The 21,050-nt window shown below is 36.5% G+C and overlaps 1 protein-coding gene across 1 annotated transcript; it reads right to left on the bottom strand.

Annotated features, from left to right (window-relative positions):
• Positions 1 to 182: 182 nt before the first annotated feature.
• LOC129260932 (V-type proton ATPase 16 kDa proteolipid subunit c-like) lies at positions 183 to 11,070 on the bottom strand. The gene is made up of 3 exons (XM_054898940.2): positions 10,630 to 11,070; positions 3,843 to 4,035; positions 183 to 3,251 (listed from the first exon to the last, which is right to left on the bottom strand). The coding sequence occupies exons 1-3, from the start codon at positions 10,700 to 10,702 to the stop codon at positions 3,047 to 3,049; spliced, it is 471 nt and encodes a 156-aa protein (XP_054754915.1). The 5' UTR covers positions 10,703 to 11,070; the 3' UTR covers positions 183 to 3,046.
• Positions 11,071 to 21,050: the final 9,980 nt, after the last annotated feature.

Below are 21,050 nucleotides of genomic sequence, written 5' to 3'. Positions count from 1 at the left end.
ACATTGATTTGATTTTGGTAACCTGAAAAGCAACTGGAAAGTTGTCAGATAATAGGAGCATGGATTGCATACATGCAAGTCCCGTTAACTGCAAGCAGACTTCCTAGTTAGCCACACACCGCATACACTCGACAAAGGAGATAGATACGCATACATGTAAATACAAACAAAAACATGTGTACACATTCATTAATACATATATTTAATGATATATAATATCTTTTTTTTTCATACACTAACAATATAAAGGATTTCGTCAATGCTGGATAACATTTCTAAATATGAAACTATTTCACCCCCAAAACAAATACTTTTTTTTTCATGTCGGTATTTAACAGTGGTCATTTTTGTTAACTACTCACTCTTTATTTATAATAGTACACGTACACAAACACAGAATGGCTTTCCTTTACGCTTGCACATGCTTCTTTTCCACTTTACGAAATGGAATGATTAATACTTGCACAGAGTGCAATGAACAATTTGTACACTAACGGATTAAAATGACAGATCATAATTATTTGGTGCTACATGTAATAATAAATTACAATATCTTACAAAATTTGTCAAATAATATGGCATTCTTAATCATACAAATGTGTGTATTCATAGGAGAAGCTCTTATATCATACTGCATGCTATTATCAGAGGAAGAAATCGACAGAAAACTGGAAAAGAGTGTGAAGTCAATACAGTACTGATTACCTTGTCGTCTTTCAGCCTCCCAAACAACATCAATTCATTCTCATTGTTTTTACAAGACATATTGCTTGATGGGGAAAATGACTTCATCAACCCACATGTATGTTACTTTCTTTTCTCAACTCTAATGTACATTTTACAAAAGTCCTGTATTAGCCTGGGGGGTATTGCCTAGTTGCGTGTGGTATAAAAGGCATGACCGCATTGGTCACATTATGCCAAGAGGACGCGCGCTACTGCGTATTTATCAATATGATTGCGGGTTTCATATCGTGTACGCGTCAGCATTTAAGTGCGACTCTACATGTAAGTCATACTTAACTCTTTGATATACCCAACAGGTCTGTGGTACCAGTCTAGTAATGCCTTTATTTAGTGGAAACAGAAGTATGACTGCCACTTTCGTACAAGAATATTTGTAAACCCTTCAATCATTTACCCGTTTTAATTTTCTTTTGCTGAACAGTTGTTCTTTGACTGAAGATTACTTTCTAGTTTCATCCTATTGTATTGCTTAAAACCCAGAGATACCACATCATGTATTCATACAAAACAAATTTTGTTGGTGGGCTGTTAAAACTCTCCAAATTCAAAAACTTTTTGAGGAGAGCTCAGAAAATCCTCTATTAATGGAGTAATGACGCAGGTGACAACTTTCTTTTGCTTCAAAAGAGTTCTCTCTATAGGAATAAGGAGACCGTTTTCAGGCAACATGAGGTTGCCATATTTCAAGAACACGGCATTTTCTGAGATGTCCTTAAAAAATGCGTTTTGAGATATGTTTTAACAGCCCATGTCAGAAAGTCAAACTTCACTGATATTAGAAAGTTTCAATGTACATGCTTATCACATCATTTCTCCCAGATATAGCTATAACTTTGGTTACATAGAATGCACTATAACCTAGGTGGAAAATGAAATAAATCTTGATCTGGACAAACCAGTCTCTTTCAGAATATATATGTGTTTATATACAAATGCATCTAACTTTGTTAAAATGGAAAAATCAGGTAAAAGGAAGAGATGTGTCCGATATTTTACATAATTTGGCAGTGGCATTTGCCATCAAAGTGCAGAAAAAAATATTTGCATCAAATTTGATAAGGTTCCTTGAAAGGTCTTGTACATATGAATACATACAAGGTCCAAAAGTACATTATTTACACAATTTAGTGTCCTCACTATGTGAATAAACAAATTCAAATTTCACCTTGGACTCAGTATTCAATAATATCGGTAATCCTGCGGGTGAAACATGGTCAACTCAATCTTTACAATTTAGTTTAATAAATTCTTTCTGTTATTCAAGTAGCAACACGTGATTCAATGTAAAGCATGATAGATAATGCTGGCGGAACCGAGATTAGAATGAAAGTTATGAAAAAATTATAAATGTACGTGTATAAGTGGGCAACTTCTTCAAGACCAGATAACTACATGTACACGTATAAAACTTCATTTTGGAGTTGATGATATCATATAATGATTTTGTAAAATCAAATGTACTAGTAATGAAATGTTCTTGTGTTTGTCTGGGTTTTTTTTTCAGGACTAGCATGAATTTACATTAATAAAACATAATTCAACAAACCACATTTGAATCACATATTAAAGAGTCTATCAATCCAATATACAGTGATTGGAAATATATATATAGGCTACTACAACTAGTACTTTACTCCAAGCTTGACACAAACTAAACATTAACAAAGAAGAATCCCATATAAAACAAATTTCACCATTTTCCAAAGATTATATGAAAGAATTGTTTTGCACATTAACCCTTAACTATTGACAACGGACATCAGTGTTTTTTTTTCAAGCAAGCTTGCATGAAAAATATACCTATGTTAATAATAATAATAATAATGATAAACAATAAACCAACATAAACTACAATGTCACAGGCGATCAATTACAATGTTTCACTGTACAGACCATTAACATTTAATATTGCTCGGGGGGGGGGGGGATTAGAGAAGAAAGGTGGTTGTTTATTAGAAGAGGATCAAGTTTAATCAATGTACAACATTTCTCTCAGATATTCCTTTCGATTGGGAAAAAGAGAAGTACTGCACATTACACCTACATGTACTAAATTAATTAAACAGAATAAACCCAAGAACCAAAGATCTGTCTATATCCTGATTGGAACAATTGAATACCAATTCACATTCATTGCAATGGGAATTTCCATGTTCCTTGACATCATAAGCAGACCCAAATATATTGGGGCACCACATCGATTGATTGAAACACTACATCAACGGAGATATAAACGGGGGCCCAATCATACCTAATCATTCAAATAATTACTATTACATTTTTGAGGGGGGGGGGTGGTCTATTTTGTTGACAACACCAGGGCCACAATCAGACCGTATAGACCTAGAACTTCTGCAAAGATAAGGATGATGATCATTCCTACAAAGAGCCTTGGTTGTTGCGCTGTACCTCTAACACCCGCGTCTCCTACTATTCCAATAGCAAAGCCAGCAGCAAGTCCGCTCAATCCAACGCTAAGACCGGCACCCAAGTGCATAAAACTCCTGTAATGAGAAGGATAAGAGGAAGTATTAATATGCTGAGTTCCAGACAATCCCGTAAAAACTACATGTGCTGATATTTTATCCAAAAAAATACATCAAAAATAAAAATATGCAAAGCAAGAAATATATTTACTTGAAATACTGCCGTCCCATGACAAAATGAGGCAACTGACTGGTGGTGGCGGTGGTGATTTTTTTAACCTGACTGCTAAGAAAGCATGAATGCTTGTAAGCAACCAGAGGACCGACGGCTTAAGGTCCTCTCTGCGGGACCTGGTAATGAGGATTAATGCCTTGCCAAAGGGCACTAGTGCACTAAGTGGGAATCGAACCCGGGTCACCAGAATCCGAGCCCCCCCCCCCTTTACCGACTGAGCTATCACGCCTCTAAATGGGTTTTTTTTTTCGAAAATGACTTTTTTTTTACTTGGGAGATTTTCTGTATGCTCTACATGATGCTAAAGGATTAGAGTCAAATTAGCCCCCAATTTCTGAAATGTAGACATTTAAAAACTCTACATACTTTCACATGGCACATTTTCCTAATTTGCTATAAAACTCATTACTAAGATCAATGAACGTTCTACTTACTTGTATAGTGTGTAAGCACCTGCATCTGAAGGGATTCCATTGGCAATGACAGCAGCAACAACCAGACCATAGATACCGACGATACCAGCCATAACAACAGGGATGATAGACTTCATGATAAGCTCTGGCCTCATCACACTCATGGCGGCCACTCCGGTACCACTCTTTGCCGTGCCATAGGCTGCTCCGAGGGCTGTGATTGGAAGACAAAAAGAACGTACATTTTAAATTCATTGTACATATAGATAAGTCTGCATGTGACAACTGATACAGTAGCTACAATAATTCAACCCAACATGCATGCCACATACATGTACATATCAAATACATGTAGTATCATCTACAGTCCTTAAATGCAAAAAAGTTCCCAGTTTCTAACCCAAGAATGCAACATTCCTGCTTGCAGGAAAATAGCAGTGAATTTTCATTTATTCATTTTTTGGCTTCAAACTGTATTCTTAACTTTATGATATTTAGTTTTTACTATATGTATAGGAACTTTTATGAAGGGGGGGGGGGCTATTACAAGGCTTCAGCTAAAATCCCCACATATTCATCATAAGAACATCTTGTATTTAAAAAAAATCATTTGGTCCAAAAGCAAGTACATGTACATATAGGTTTTTTACCAACACATGAAGGAGAAATTATATTTTTCAGAAAATTATTTCTTTAGAAATAAGAATGCATGATTTCATACACATTTACATGTAAATGAGAAAAATATCCTCACTCATTATCAAAAATTTAAAAATACAGGAAGTATGAAATTTGTAATGGGTCAACTGCTGAGATGTAATGTCACAAAATGTTTTTGTAAAATGCTCATAACCCATAAATGTATGTTTGATAACAGCATGGACTGCCCCTTTATTACACAAAAGCAATTTTCCAATTAAGTCTTTGAGATGTGTACTTCACCCAAAAGAGGGGAAACAGAAAACACCCCCCCCCCAAAAAAAAAAAAAAAAAAAAAAAAATGATTTGGCTTTGCACCCTCCCCCATAGCTTTTGCACATACGCAGGTAAATTCTCCAGCAAAATCCATTCGTTGTGCCATCACACTCTTCCTATACTGGACTTTATCATTATCTCTATAGCAAATAAGTATGAACATCATTATATGCTTGTTTTGGGTATTTTTTTAACTTATTTCACTTTTTTTTTTTTTTTTTTTTTAAAGTATGTATAAAAAAACACAACAACAACACCCAATAATATCATAACTGGGACTGCAAGGGCAATCAGGGCATTATTATTATTCATAAAAGTGATCTGCATGTTCATGTTTCAGGATATCTGACTGATTCCCAAAGTACATAAACTTGTCACTACTTCCTTTGTTATTAAGATAGTAACATCCTGTTCTAAACCTTTTTACTGTCAAATAAAGTTAAAGGTCTCATCTGCTTGGATGCCTCTCCCAATACCATTTACTAATATTGCACAGTGGCCTGCATGTATGCACCTGCACTACACATAAATGTAACATCAAATTACAATCATTGGTATGTTAGAAAATATCATGCGGTAAAATGGATTTGGGATAATTTTTTTTATTACAAATTTTCAGTATCAAGTAAAAGATCTAAAGACAAGCACATAAATTTTTTCCGATGGTCAATCTGCTAGTGCCACAACCTCACCTCCAGCCAATTAGAGCAGACATCATCTAAAGAAGCCTACATTAAGGTACAGTCCGACCTCTCTTATCCGGACACGTTGGGACCAGCACCAATCCGGATAAGGGATTTATCCGGATCTGGGAGACCCAATATTAAATACACGCAGCTGCTGCCTGCCCAACATTAACGGCGGTAGCTACACGTTATTTATTGTAGTGGGTGTACAGACAGTATTCACTGCTGTGTCAGTGCAAATTATAGGCGGTATTTTTACCGAAATGAAATCGATCGATGGCCAAAACTGTTGGATAGTTTACCTACTAAAATGATTGAGCATCCCTCGAAAGAGAATTAGATCATCGCGGTGGGTATCGCAGCTTCCCAATGTCAGCCATTGTTATACTGACTGTAGGCTCAAACATGATAGATGGCGCTGTCCGTATTGAGGCCTAGCGTTAGCTAGCGAGACATGCATTGTTTTTCCCGGGAAACGAAAAGAGAACGTAATGAAATGTTTGCGCTGGCCCTGATTTACTGGAAAATTATCTTGCCTAAATTCTTTCAGTGATTTTCATGAAAAATAATGTTGTAGGTAGACTAAATTGGAAAATAATGAATATATGTAATCAAAGTGAGTTTGCGCATAGGATTGAGTTTAGATTGAAATCTCATTTCCTCACATACTAGATTGAATTGAAAAAAAAAAAAAAAAATCTCGGCAAATGTGCGTCCGGATAATAGAGAGATCCGGATAAGGGGAGGCCGGATAAGAGAGGTCGGACTGTACATGTAGTACATTGTACATGTACATGTACATGTAGTAGGTAGGTATGAGACAACAATGACAAATGACTAGACTTGCATGTAGAAAAGGATTGTGGTAAATTATTACGCCATCATTGTATTCAAGATGTCCATGGATGCTACATGTAGTCACACACAGGGGCAACACCAGGTTGCATTTTGATTTGGGAGGAGCAAGATTACCTAGAGTAAAATTGCTTTCTCAATTAAATAACAGGGGTATTATACTTAAATGGCATGAAGTTTTTCAATTTTTTTTGCTGTTTTACTAGGGACAGTGATTTTCCGTTTCAAAAAATTGCCTTTTCCGTTTCAGAAAATCTCAAATTCCGTTTCAGCATGTCAGAAAACGGAAATTCCGTTTCCCCATAGACTTTGTACATACGGAAAAGTGACAATTCCGTTTACACATTGCACTCGCACTGGTCAAAATTTGTATCTGCTACTGTACCAACAGCACAATAGAATCCATTCTAATCGGATCTATGCGGGTGCATAACATATTTTTCCAACCCCATTTAGCATGCATACATCCTCACCTTTCACATTAATAGCATGATTTCACGGTGAAATGATATTTCATCGATAATTTTGGGGTGTTTTGGACATCGTTATCATCAGTCAACGGCTTTTGCTAATCCGCCATCTTGGATTTTAAGACCACGGTATCGTGCTGTTACATCTTCAAACGTAGAGGGCAGCAACACACGACCGTGTAGTGAACGATATGTACACATGCATGTGAAGCCCAACCCGGCCGGCCGCGCCGGGGGTACGGGTACGGTGCGGGGTACAATCGAGTACGTGTGCTGATGTAGAGTGCAGTCACGATGTGTGAATTGTCATGATAGTAGCGAAGTAATATCGTGTTTTCTGGGGTTTTGTGGCCATTTAATATTCTCATTTTGTTGTGATTTTTGAGTAATTTCTGTTGCTATTCTGTGTATTTTGAGGGAAAATACATTTTCCGTGATTTTCCGTTTGAAATGCCACTTTCCGTTTCAAAAGGCCCTTTCCGTGAATTCCGTCCGTTTTCCGCGATCGCGGAAAATCACTGTCCCTATTTTACCTCCTGCCCCCTCCCCCAATTTATTCTGCAGTACACTACTTGACAAATCATACAGATTAGTCACCCCTTGCTTTAATGTCATCAATTTCTTTTTCTCATAAAAAAATAGTTTGTGGGCTATATCACAACAATATCCTCAAAATTACAGTTTTGAGTGCTCTAAGCCAGTGGTGAATATAAAAAATACATGTAATTTTGTTTGTTACCATAAGGTTTTAGAGAATTGTTTGTGCTATGGTTTTTATCTATTTCCTACAATTTTAAAGGTACACTGTATGCTCCAGGCTGAAAATATCTATAAAATAGAGTAAGATTCATAGAGCAAAATGCTGAAAATATAATCAAAATCTGAAAATAGCGAAGTTATTGAATTTAAAAATAAAGCAATTTATTGTGAAAACAGTTATATGCACGTCGTCATGAATTGAATAAACCTAATTTCATATAATAAAATACAAAAGAACAAGTGGGGATATGACATCATCAGTTTGTTCATTGAATATTCATGAAGAACTGTTTCACCGGAATAATGCAAATCTTTAAAATTGCCATAACTTTGTTATTCATTGTCTGATTTTGATCAAATTTTCAGTGTTTAGTTTGTCTGATTTTTCTTAATCTGTTCAAATCAAATCATTTTCAGCGTGGAGTACCCCTTTAAATAGGTTGGAAGTTTTTTCTTGGGACACATACATGTACATTAAGTGTGACATGGCATGCCATGTATCATTAAAACTATAAACTGATTTTATTTCTTGATCCTATGTGATACTCATATCAATGTAATAAATTATTCTGACAGGTTTCATCCTGGCACAATGAACTCTAAGAAAACTGTATCAGACAAAAATTAATTTCGACACAACATTGACATGTCAATGTTACGTCATATTTTTGTGTTTTTCTCTATTTTATGGTATATATTTAAATTATTGATGTGAATTTACTTTATCAAGATCATATGCAACCTCAAAGGATGAAACAATTTTTCTTTTAAATAGGCCTACATGTACATGTAAGTGATTAAATTCTTTGTTTTATTTGCTGGATTTTTAAACCAAAGAAGTGCTGCAACATTTCAGGGAAATACCAAGGATTAATATCAGATGCCACAAGAAACCCTTCAACATTGGAAATGATTTCTAGTACCATTTTTTGTAGGGCAGTTACAGGTGAGTTGAAGATGGTGAACTAGAACATCTGCACATAATAACAGTAAGTGCCTAAAAAGTCTGGGCAGTGCCCGTTGTCTGCACATGTGTATCTGCTGCACGATTCTAATAAAAGAACACATGCAACGACCACAAAGATTACACCTGCAATACAATAGTTATTCATAAAAAACCTTACTCAAAATAATGGAAAAATATTGAATTTCAGGCATCTCATGTGATGACCTCAAAATGCTCTCATTAAAATCCCTGAATCATGTTATGAATAGGCAAATGCGTAGACATGGGAAACCACCATTTTTTTTTTTGGGGGGGGGTTCAATCTGATGACTGGTCTAGCCGAGGTTTTTTCCAAGAAAATATAGATCTACAAATTTTCCCCTTTTTGTTAATTAATATAAAGAATATAAGGAATATAATCAACTGAACATTTTTGTGGAATAAAAAGAAATTCATACTTTATCTAAAATTAAATTCTTGGTGTGCAGACAAAGGGCCCCATACAAATAAGCTGCATGCACAGGCTGCAGCGCCACAGCCAAGCCCAGGCAATAGGCATTGCAAGCAGGCAGTACTTCAAGAAAAGTTCCCCACCAGTAACTGTTCACAATTGTCATTACTAGCAAGTCTCTCCATCACATTTCAAGGTCAATATGCCCACCGTTTTTTCAAATGTCACGATCGGGAATGTCTGTATTTCGGCTCGATCTCATTAGGTCAGTGGAATTCTCATTCAGACATCGCTTCACTTGGCCTGCTTGGCTTCGAAGTAGTTTTTATATGGACTCAAGTTAGCGATCACAAAATCTGCCTGAGGCAACTCACCCGTTTGCCGCATGTTCGCATGATTTTGGAAGCTAACTTCAGTCTACATCAAATTACGAATCCAAACACGAATCAATGTCTGAATGAGAATTCGAACAATGATTCTGAGATCGAAGCAGAAATACGGCCGTTCGCGATGGGGACATTCAGAAAAGTGATGGTCATATTGACCTTGAATTGTGGATGAGAATTGCTTTATTTGTTATCAGTTACTTGTGGGGAAATTTGCTCAAAGTCTGCTGGTACAAACCTCCATTTATGGGCAGCACGACTGTTACCCACTGTCTGAGTGAAGCAGAAAGTTTTTCATTAACTTTTTTACAAGATTTTTAGAGGAACATGCCGAAGATTCGACATGTTAAGCTTTCCTGCAATATTTTTATGCTCTAAAATTTCTCTTCACAAAATATTTGCAAAGTTTGTTAAAAATATTTGTCTATTTTTAATTGCAAATGCAATGTTAATTTTCAAATTCCATCTCAATAATTCATAAAATCTTGAAATGTATCGCCATGTTTCAGGGCCGAGATTCGACATCCCATGCCCTTCATACGACATAGCGCATCACGTGTTCGTAAGTCAATGCGTGCGAGAGCCGCTGAATTGCGTCGCACCGCATGCGATGTGCAACCCAGAAGTTGCAGCGGTCATTCGCTCCTGCATTGCGATCAGGGCCCCTGTCGAATGAAGGCATGCCGCACCCATCGTCAACTTGATTTCTGTGCAAATTCAATAATGTTTAGATCTATCGCTAATCAGAACCACAATGAGTTATGGCCTATGCCTATGGGATCGAAACGGGGGCAATCAAGATAGCTCCGCGCACGGACAGTCTGCAGTGCGCGTAGCTAGTTTGATTGCGATTGCCCCCTTTTTGAACGCATTGCGGTTCTGATTAATGATAAACCTTATAAATGCTGTTGAATTTTTCTTTTTTGATTGGAAATTTGAAGATCCTATCATAATTTTGCGAGAAAGTTATCGTACTCAAGAAAGACAAGAAGAGAACAAAGGCAAGCCAAAAAAAGAATTTCTTCATTTTTGCCTTTTGCTTTTTCACCAACCCTGCTTCTTAAATGTAATTCTACACTTTTCAAAATTCAAGGTCAGGAACAATAATAGTTTAGGGAGGAATATATTCATGCGAAATCTCCAATCTAAAAGTTCGAAGTCAAGGCAGGGCCCCCGGCCCCATTTTCATACCCCGACTCATACATGCGTGACATGTGTGCAGACGCAGTCACAGACACGGGGACAGACACTGGTCACTGCATTCTGTGCGGTAAACTTACCACTGAATACCATTGCCGATGTGGCTCCCATGACACCGAAAAAGGGCGTGTATGCTGGACTTGTGTCAGTCATTTTGAAACAGAAATAATTTAAAAATACAAATTAATATCTAGAAATCTTCTACGATTCAGCCAAATCCTTTCCTCGGTCTGATTTCGAGCGTGAAGTGTATTTTCGTGTGTTTAATCAGCGGCTTGTCGACTCTTCTGAATGGCAATATGGCTAGCGCAGCTGATGAACCACTCAACGATTTAATCATGTGATACGATTGTTGTGTAAAGGTCACGAGCTGTGATTGGGTAACAAGTCGAGAAACAGGTCATAGTAGTAAAAAATTGTCCAATTGAAATATCAGATATAAAAAGGGCAATCATAATATGCAGACTTGCGCAGTCTGTCCAGTCATGTGTCATCACTGCACACTACACCGCTGGTGGATGGAAGAATAAAAGAATTAATTAGATCTAGAGGGGCTTTAATCAATTTCACATCCCCGGCTCAGCGGATTAAAATCAGGACCACATGTCTTTACAAATAATAGTAACGATAGATTTATGTTAAGTGAAAAATGGGAGAGAGGTGGACATGGAAGAGGCAATTTAATTCAGGCGGGGGCGTCACCCCTACTTTACTTTATTAAAAAAAATATATATGAGAAAGTCATGATGATTTTTTTTTTTTTTTTTGGGGGGGGGCTTTTTTTCGGGGAACGATTGTGTCTACCGATTCACCTAATGTTAGTAATGGTTGACTGTTATGTTTGTGTTTCCTTTTTTACTAATTTTTTTGGGGGTGCTTGCCCCAGTATAGGATATTGCTCTGGCGCATATAATTATCACGTATAGACCCTACCACTGAATTCTATACTTCATTCATTTTCATTTACTGATTTCTGAAACTGTTTCATAAACACTTAACAAAGAAGATACAATAACATATATAGCCTATATTAATAACAAAATATCTGACAAGCAAAACATTGACAAAGTTTTTTTATTTCTATGACATATCGATTAAACAAGATTTGAAGGACTGAGCCGGAGGGCACTTATATTGCAATACGGGTATTGTGCGACCCTTAAAGTCCTAAATTCATTGCCAGAACTTGTTCCCATGCAATGATATTATTTTCACCCTGTTTTCATTGACCCGTTCTATACCGTGAAGCCCTCTTTCCATGCAGGCGTCAGTTAATTCTCCAACTTCAATATTTTACTTGCCCATGGTCTCATTAATACCTTTACCTGCTGAAACCACACATCGCAATATAACCAGGACCAGTTTATCTTCCACTACACTGATTTCAAGAAATTGCAATGGAAGGAGGAGAGGTGCAAACAAGTTTTATAGGTAAAACTTTACTCCCACAACAAGGTATATGTTACAATTAAGGTATGTTCATGTTAATATCCAATTCCAGCCTGTGATAAAGATGCGAATAATATACTGCAATGGCGTGCAGATGGGGGGTGGGCCGGTGGGGGCTTGGGGGACCTTGCATGGGGGCCCACTCGGATCCCCCCTTTTCCATGAACATAATATTCTCAAAGTTAACGATCCCTTCTTGTTTCATCTTGAAGAATTCATGTATAAATTCAACTGGCGTGCTCTTCCCTTTGTTTTTCATGACATGATATTTAACATTATTATCTCTATTATTACTTTTGTTATTATTGTTGCATGGTATCCAAAGAACTCGTCACCATGCAGTCCTCAACCAGGCATAATCTTTTATCCGTTTCCCTTGCGCGTCAACTTCATTCTCGTTATACATCACCTGTGATACATTTTTCTTATTTTAGTCCATATTATGCAGAAATGATCTCCTTCATCGTCTCCGGTGTCGTCTCTACTCGTTATTTTTCGGACATTACTAATTTCATGTATTTGTTGTTGTTTATTTCACTTTTCTTCTCTGTCGGCCACTATCATTACTTTAATTATGTAATTGAGTATTATTGAATAACTGAGGGGCCCACGATTCATACAAGCACAGCAGGGGCCGCGGAAGCGGGGGGGGGGGTCTTCAGCCCCCCCTCCCCACTTTTTTCCAAAACCGTGTACAAAAACGTGAAATGACCATATTGTGATTTTTTGCATGGTCAGCCCCCCACTTTTGGCTCAGCCCCCCCCCCCCCCCCCCATTTGAAAACCGTTCCGCGGCCCTTGCACAGCTTCACCCCAGTGGACCTTTCCATATCATTTTTAGCTACAAATATTTAATGATCCATCTAAGTTTCAAATAGGATAAAATGTATACTAGTATATTGTGTTACATTTTCGTTTATCATATTTAAATTGTTGTTATATATATAATTGTAGTTTTATGGATTTTGTATACTGTTCTGTTGGAAATGAAATAAAAAAATACAGGTAAAACTAAACAGAACTGAACTGAAACTGCCCAAAAAAATCACGACAAAGCAAAAAAAAAGAAAAATAAGAAAAAAGGAAAGAGAGAAGGGTGAAATGTGTTATTTTCTGAATGTTATGTCAAATTAAATCTATCACAAAAAAGTTGATTTTTGCAATCAAAACCTCAAAATGTTTGCTCGCTCACTTCCCTTTCTCGCTACCTTTCATGAATTTTGCTGGATAGAGCCTACGCCATGTCTGGCCCCCAATTTTTTTGGCTCACGGCATTTCGCCAACCTGACTGTCCTACTTTATGAAATGTAGGCCTATCGGGGATATTGGCAAACCTGCATACTTATTACTGACTGTGTCGACTCTGCAATTTCCCCTATGGGAAATAATGCTCCTTTTACAATTATCGCAGGTTTTTCACTAATATATGTTATATACCATCTTTTAAAATAATTATTATACCATCACAAAACCCTTAATTTTTAATATAATGTCTGAGCATAGTGGGTAAGATTTCTAATGAAGCTCTACCCCTGTAACAGCACAAGTACTGGCATAAATCCGGTCCAAGCAGTGGGGGGGGGGGGGGAGGGGTGATCAGGGGCGTAACAGGGGTCGGTGGCCAGGGGGGGGGGCAAGAGCCAAAAATTTCCCGGTCATACCATGGTATGAACAAGATTTGTTATGATTGTGCCCGAGCAATAGGGCGAAGCTCAATGCGTGATAAGTATATATATGCCTACATAAAAGATCTAGGGGACATCAGCATGGCGCGCGAGGCAAAGTTGCTTAACTTAAGTCCCGAGCGAGCTTGCCCCCGCCGCCTGTTACGCCACTGGGGGTGATAGCAATACATTCACCTGAAATTTCAAAACTTTTGGGACACCAAAATCACGGGGGTATCCGTGTACATAATACTCTTTCAGGTAATTAAGCCTATCACGATTGTATTTTCGATGGCTGTATTGCAATGATTTTGTTATGTGATAAAAACTACTAAATGCAGTTTATATTAATATGCGAACGAGCGAGGCGAGCGAGCAAATATTTAGTTGAAAGACAGAAAAGTAACCGAAAACGTATTTCATGTGTGCAATTATCACATCAAGGGCTATGTATCCTGGGGTATATAACCTTGTATATATATATTGACAGTTACAAGCCTATTTCATTTCTTTGTTTCGATGGCTATTGCAACGGTTTTTGTTCGATTATAAACTACTGAATAATAGTTCATATTCAATTCCGAGCCAGAATTGAAAGTGATGTCAGAATGATGTCCGAAGTCGTGTTTCAAGGGATGTGGAATAAGGGGAGAATTGCGGCGAGCGAACGTGAGAGAGCCTTGGAAAAGTCCAAGTGCTTTAAAACAATGAGCATAATAGAGGCTAGTAATAACGAAAGGGAAAATAAATAATGGTTGTTATGAAAAAAAAAAGATATGACCCCCCCCCCCGCCAGTGTATTCAAGGAACGTTTTTATTGGTTTATGATCAAAGTTGTATATTTAAACGTCATTTGAAATTTTTGAATTATTCAATTCATAAATGGATTTATTATAACCATATACTCTCATGATAGCGGAAAAAAATCTTTGCAATAAACTAAACGTAAGGATTTGCCATGGCCGAATTCTTGTAAGAATATATACATAACGCCAAAGCGAAGCGACCGCATAAGAAATTTTTATTTTAATGCAAAAAATCCAAGCACTTTTATTGCATTTTAAGATGAATCATCGTATTAACAGTAGTATTAATCATTTGATAATTAAAAACAATATCGTTTCTGTCTTGAAAAAGTGGGGGGGGGTGTGATATTGTACATACACATTAGGCCGTATATGCTATATGCCATCACCCTCTTCGAAAAGTGTGGGAGATATATCCCCCATTCCCCCCCCCCCCGGGAATTACACATTGTGATAACTAGACATTTTAGGCATTTTTTGTAACCATGAACAAGATGGGTAATAGCTCCGCCTATTTAACTGAAAAATAATGCGAGCGCGTAGCGCGTGCATCTAATTGAAACTGATCTATAGGAGCTCTATCGAGTATTCCCTTGGACCGACCATGGACCGACGAACAGGCATAGTCCTATACAATCATCGTTTGATTAAAGTAAGGTAAAGTATAGGCCTAAGTACGAAAACTCGAATCGCGAGAAGAATAATTTGTGCATCGAGCCCTCAGTTTGAACACTTGATTCTTAAGCCCCATGTTATCCTTGATCATTTATCTCAATAAACAACAACTGCGAGCACGAAGCGCGAGCGATATTCTGAATTTTATGCAATTACCTAAATGATTTAAGTTGGTGACTAATATTGTTGGGAGCTAACAGTGACTGGCCAGTGGGAACTTTGAACAGAGAAACATGCAGTTTTGTTTTGGCCACAGCTTAATTAGGATGCTTTTGACAACATTAAATATACATAAATTTTGTTGCAATTTTCGAAATTTCGGAGGGGGGGAGGGCCAATTAGTGGGGGGCACCGATCCTGACTGGGAGGACCGGGGCAAATGTCCGCCCACCCCCCCCCCCCCTGGTGCCGTCACTGCATGGCCCTGCAGCTAGGCGCCACGGAACTATCTCTTGCACAAATTAAACTACTTCATGATATGGTTCATATTTCCAAAGACGATGTCTATGGGTTCCATATTATTGGTATAGTAATGTTTGCTGCATGTTAAAAAACTCACCTTAACACCAATTTTTCTCCATTTGGAAACCATAATTATTATGGATTAACATAAACACATGTAAAAGATCGACCATCGATTTAAATTATTTGGTGTCTTTCATGGCAAAGGGTACTTTGTTAATGTATGTTATTACTATATAATTTAGTTACCCATTTATCATTGAATGATAATAGACCTCATGTTTACTTATCTGAGTGATTGACAATGGAGGTAGAATTGATCGAATTTGTATCATCTAGAATTAAAAGTCTAGAAACTGTTCGACATTCTGGAAATTTGTGGCTATGTATTTGCCCTATGAATCTCCTTTAAGACCCTGTATAACACCTACAAATGCCCTTGGAAAGAATTCCACAAAACCAACATTTAACAATAGAAGAACAGTTACAAGAGCTCACCAGGAGGTCATGGGGGCTTACAAGTTGAATATCTCTGATCTTGGAGCGATGAAAAATTGACCGCCAAGAATTGATTGAGTCAACTAAGTTAGAAATTATTTCAAACACCAAAATCCCGCCAGAAAGTAATTTACAAATGAGTCTTGGATACCACTTTATCTCTAGATAGCTAACAGTAGTCGTTCTCTTGAAAGCAATCACACTCTGCCTTGGTTTATCCCCTCCCTTTTGAAGCCTGCAATGAAGATCATATTCAGATATTAGCTTTCCATACCGTTTCCGGACCTAATGCCATGTGCAGGAGTTGATTTTGATTTGTCAATTCCGTCTCCAGGTGTTTTGACTTGGATCAATCCTGCAGCTCTGTGATATATCATGACGTGAAAGATCCTTCATGCTAGAGTTGATTTTGACCGATCAGTTCCGTTTCTAGGCATGTTGGCCGGATCCTGTAGCTATATGATTGATCTATCATGACTCGACCCTGCAGAAGTTGATTTGGACATGTCCGTTCATTTGTAGGTGTTTTGACCTGGATCAATCCTTCAGCTTCAGGATTTATCATCACGTGAAAGATCTCCCAAGAGTTGATTTGGACCGACCATCAGTTCTGTGTCGAGGCTTGTTGGCCTGGATCCTGCAGCTCCGGGATCTATCATGACTTGAAAGCTCTCGCAGAAGTTAACTCTTTCTTGTTTGCTTGCATTTATTTCTTTCTGCAACAGGCCCCAGGTTGGCTGGACGTGATCCATACTCGGCCACAAAACCCCGGCACAGAACAATAGCATTAAGTTCTGATATGCTTCTTCCTCCAATATACCTCCAATACAATTTTGCATGTCCAACTCAGAACTCAGATGGAAATGAATTTGCTGATTGCACTATCACCTTATATATGTCCTTATGAGGAGAAATGTCTCTTACACTCTGATTGACGAACAATTCATTGTTACACCGAAGATGATGATGGCTGTAACTTTCTTGATGTATTCCTCTGTTGCCTCTAATATTCTTTGTCGAGCATAATGCATGCTTTATGTACAGTGGTTTTGCTTTTCCCGACTTATAATCAATCCAGACAGTCTTAACCTAAATTTTGGACTAGATATATGCCCAATTCTGTGAAGGCATGTGTGACACATAAAATGTACGTTCTATTCATTCGCTAGAATGGTGCACAAAGTCCCAAACTACTGGACACTGCACAGTTGTACATTATGTAAATATTTTTTCGTGATTATCTAGATAGAAACTATTGCAAAACAAATGACTCAACTGTCCAGCATTATCATGATTATAATCAAATAAAAAAAGGCGCCACATACATTCAGATAATGATGCTTGAGCTGTTTCAGGTCTACTGCACATGCTCTAAGTGCATAGGAAATGACTCAAGAGGCTGTTTCAGGTCTACTGTACATATATATTCAAGTCAGTCAATATGATATCAAAATTTTACTGACAAGTGCGTATGCATTACTCGCCATTACTTCCCAAGAAGGTTTGTCATTTAATTGGAGCGATTAGTTAATCTCAATAAAATTTCAGCTTCCCTTTTCCCTCAAGGTTCAGTGTTTTTCCGAGTGTTCCATGCTACATCCATTACAATACCCTGTTTCAGTTTCATAACAAGAGAGATCCTATATGCACATTCAATTATGATTTTTGTCTGTGTGTTAGCTTTGTCATGTGTGAGTAAAAAGTATGCAAAAATAGTAAAATTATATGTATATCGAAATTAGGTTTGTTACCTAGATAAGATTAGGCCTATATGCAGGTTTGACTGTCTCTGGACTTTTTAGGGATCTGGTATATTTTTTCACTCCAGAGTCATACCTTAACCAATTTTTTAACCACTTTCATTCAAACATTATGTCCAGATATTGTATTAAGTAATATTATCTATAGTTGCTATGGAAATGTATTGCTAAGCAACTGTTGCTATACATGGTTGGAATGTTTCTTGATATGTGATTGTAAAATGGGAGCTTCGAAGTCAAAATATAGTTTTTGAAATGTAGATAACACCCCAAAAATAGTGGTTGCCAAGGTAAATATGTTACCTAGCAACTGTTGCTATACGAGAAGAGGTCAGGTTGGCACCCCCATCTAAAAATGTTTAGCACTATTTTCTCTACCTGTCAGCTAATTCATGCTTTTACCATAATCTGAACAATTCTTGCTATTTCTTGCACCGATCATTTAGACTATTCAGTGTAATTTCTCATTTGACGAAAGTTCGTTGACCTTTTGACATTTCCAGTCATAACTTCTTAACGAGAGATCACGAGCATATAATTGTGTACACTTTTTTGTTCAGTATAACAAAACAAACAATTTGATGTATATATGCCTCGACACAATCGGGGCATTTTCAAAAATTGACCCCTATTGACCCCATTATGACCCCTCACATGGTCAAGATGACCATTAAAAATTTGTCACCAATTTGAAAGTTGTTCCTTGTGATGTCCCCAATCACATAAAAGTGAAAAATCAGACTTAGCCAATTTGTCGAAGTAGATGACATATGTTGCCTGACTATTCCTTGAAGTAGGCCTCTATAGATCTGAATATCATATTGCTGAAAAACAAGCTTACGCATCATTTTCAACTGAAAGATTGTTTTTGTTATCTAACTTGTATAAACCTGTAATTGTAACTTGTGAATCAGTTTTGAGATACCCAATAAAAACATAAATAAAAAGTTACAAATTATATAATCCAATCAAATTAAACTGTAATGGAAATCTGTCAATGTCATAATATTTTCCCCGTTTTTTGCACAAATATGTCCAAGAAAAAGCACACTGAATTTTCTTATCTTATCATGAATTTACAAAAATTGATGAATCTGTAAATATACACCATATCTTTGAAAATTATTTTTGAACAAACTTCAAGATTCAAGATTCATTTATTTCTCCTCAAGAGATCAAGATAAAAATACATAAAAAATAGACAATGTAAACACAATATGCATCAAATTTAAAGAAAGTGAGGAAGGTAATGACCAAAAAGGAAGAAACCTTGTGTGAGGCCAACCCATAACAAAAATTGTACTTAAAGTTAAAGAAATATTAAAAACATCATATAATCACAAATTCAATGAGAAAAAAACAAACAAAAAAACATAACAAACAAACACCTAACTAAACCTTAACCGAATGAGAATGGGGGGGGGGGGGAGAACCAAAAATAAATCTAAGACTTAGACAATAAAAATGTTTTGTATTTCCTTTTAAAAACAGATACCGAAGGGCTTGATTGAATGTCAGAAGGGATTGAGTTCCAAATAACTGGTCCTTGATAAAATATACTGTTTTTGAAGATGGAAGTACTGCACTGTGGAATATGGATATTTTGGGCATTTCTTGTTGAATAAGTATGTACAGATGTGTTTAATAAAAAATAATTCTTAAGTGAATTAGGCAAGAGATCCTTTTTATAGAAAAACATGAAAAGTGCAATATTCATTCTATTCAAATCCATTATATTCAAAATTTTCAAAGATGTAAACAATGGTCCAGAATGGGAGAGATAAGAAGAGTGAGTTATAATTATCATGGCCTTTTTCTGCAAAAGAAATATTCTGTTAATATGTGTTTGGAAGGCATTACCCCAGGCTATATTGCAATAATTCAAATATGGTAAAATCAAGGTATTATACAATAAAAGAAGAATATTCTTCGGCAATGTGTGGAGTTTATACATAACACCAACGACTTTGGCAACTTTATTGCAGATGACACCAGCATGTTCATTCCAAGTTAACTTATTATCGACATTAACACCTAGAAAGGTAGTAAATGTTACTTCATTAACTGGCTTATCATTTAAACAAACCTCAAATTTGAATTGTGATCTATTTTTATTTGTAAAAACCAAAAAATTTGATTTCATAACATTTAAGGTTAATTTATTAACAGTAAGCCAGTTAGATACATATTTCAGTTCCTTATTGAAAATATTTTGTAAAGTTTGTACATTTTTATGGGACATGAACAAGCTGGTGTCATCTGCATATAATATAGAGTCCACAATTTTGGAGACATTACTTAAATCGTTAATGTAAATTATAAACAGAAGTGGGCCGAGGATCGACCCTTGAGGCACTCCACATCTTATACCTTGCATCGAGGAAGAAAAATTATCAATCGAAACAAACTGTTTACGATTTTGAAAATAATTGTCAAATAAACTGAGTGCAACCCCCCTAATTCCATAATAACTTAATTTACGTAATAATAAATCATGATCAAGTGAGTCAAAAGCTTTGCTTAAATCAATAAAAAGACCAATCATTGTTTCCTGTTTATCTAATGCACTTGTGACTTTATATACAAATTCTGCTAAGGCCGAAGATGTGGAGTGCCCCTTTCTAAAACCAAACTGATTATTGTTAAGAATATTGCACTGAGAAATGAAACTATGTAAACGAGAATAAATACATCTTTCTAATATTTTTGAAAAAATTGATAAAACGGAAATTGGACGATAATTTGAAATAATGTCAGGAGAACCAGATTTAAAAACAGGGACCACTCTTGCAATCTTAAGCTGGTCTGGGAAAATCCCAGTAACAAAAGAAGAATTGAATATATCATATAATAATTTAGCAATTTACATGTATTGACTTCTTTACAACCTTGACATCAATACCATCAAAACCAGCACTGACATTATTTTTAAAACCAGTTACAATATCCAATATTTCTTTAGGAGTTATTGGGGACAAAAATAAAGATTTGTCGTTTTTAGTAATATACTTTAATAAATCAGATTGAGTATTTATATTAGATGTAAATTCAGAATGTAACTTCGGACCAATGTTAACAAAGTATTTGTTTATTGTATTACATATCACTTTATTATCTGTTAAGACCTGATCCTGGTATGTAATTTTATCAAGACCAGTTTTCTTTTGAGAACGACCAAGTGTTTTGT

The sequence above is a fragment of the Lytechinus pictus genome, unplaced genomic scaffold (genome assembly GCF_037042905.1).
Source record: "Lytechinus pictus isolate F3 Inbred unplaced genomic scaffold, Lp3.0 scaffold_19, whole genome shotgun sequence".
In the NCBI taxonomy this organism is placed as follows: Eukaryota; Metazoa; Echinodermata; class Echinoidea; order Temnopleuroida; family Toxopneustidae; genus Lytechinus; species Lytechinus pictus.
This window is presented reverse-complemented; position numbering and strand designations above follow the sequence as displayed.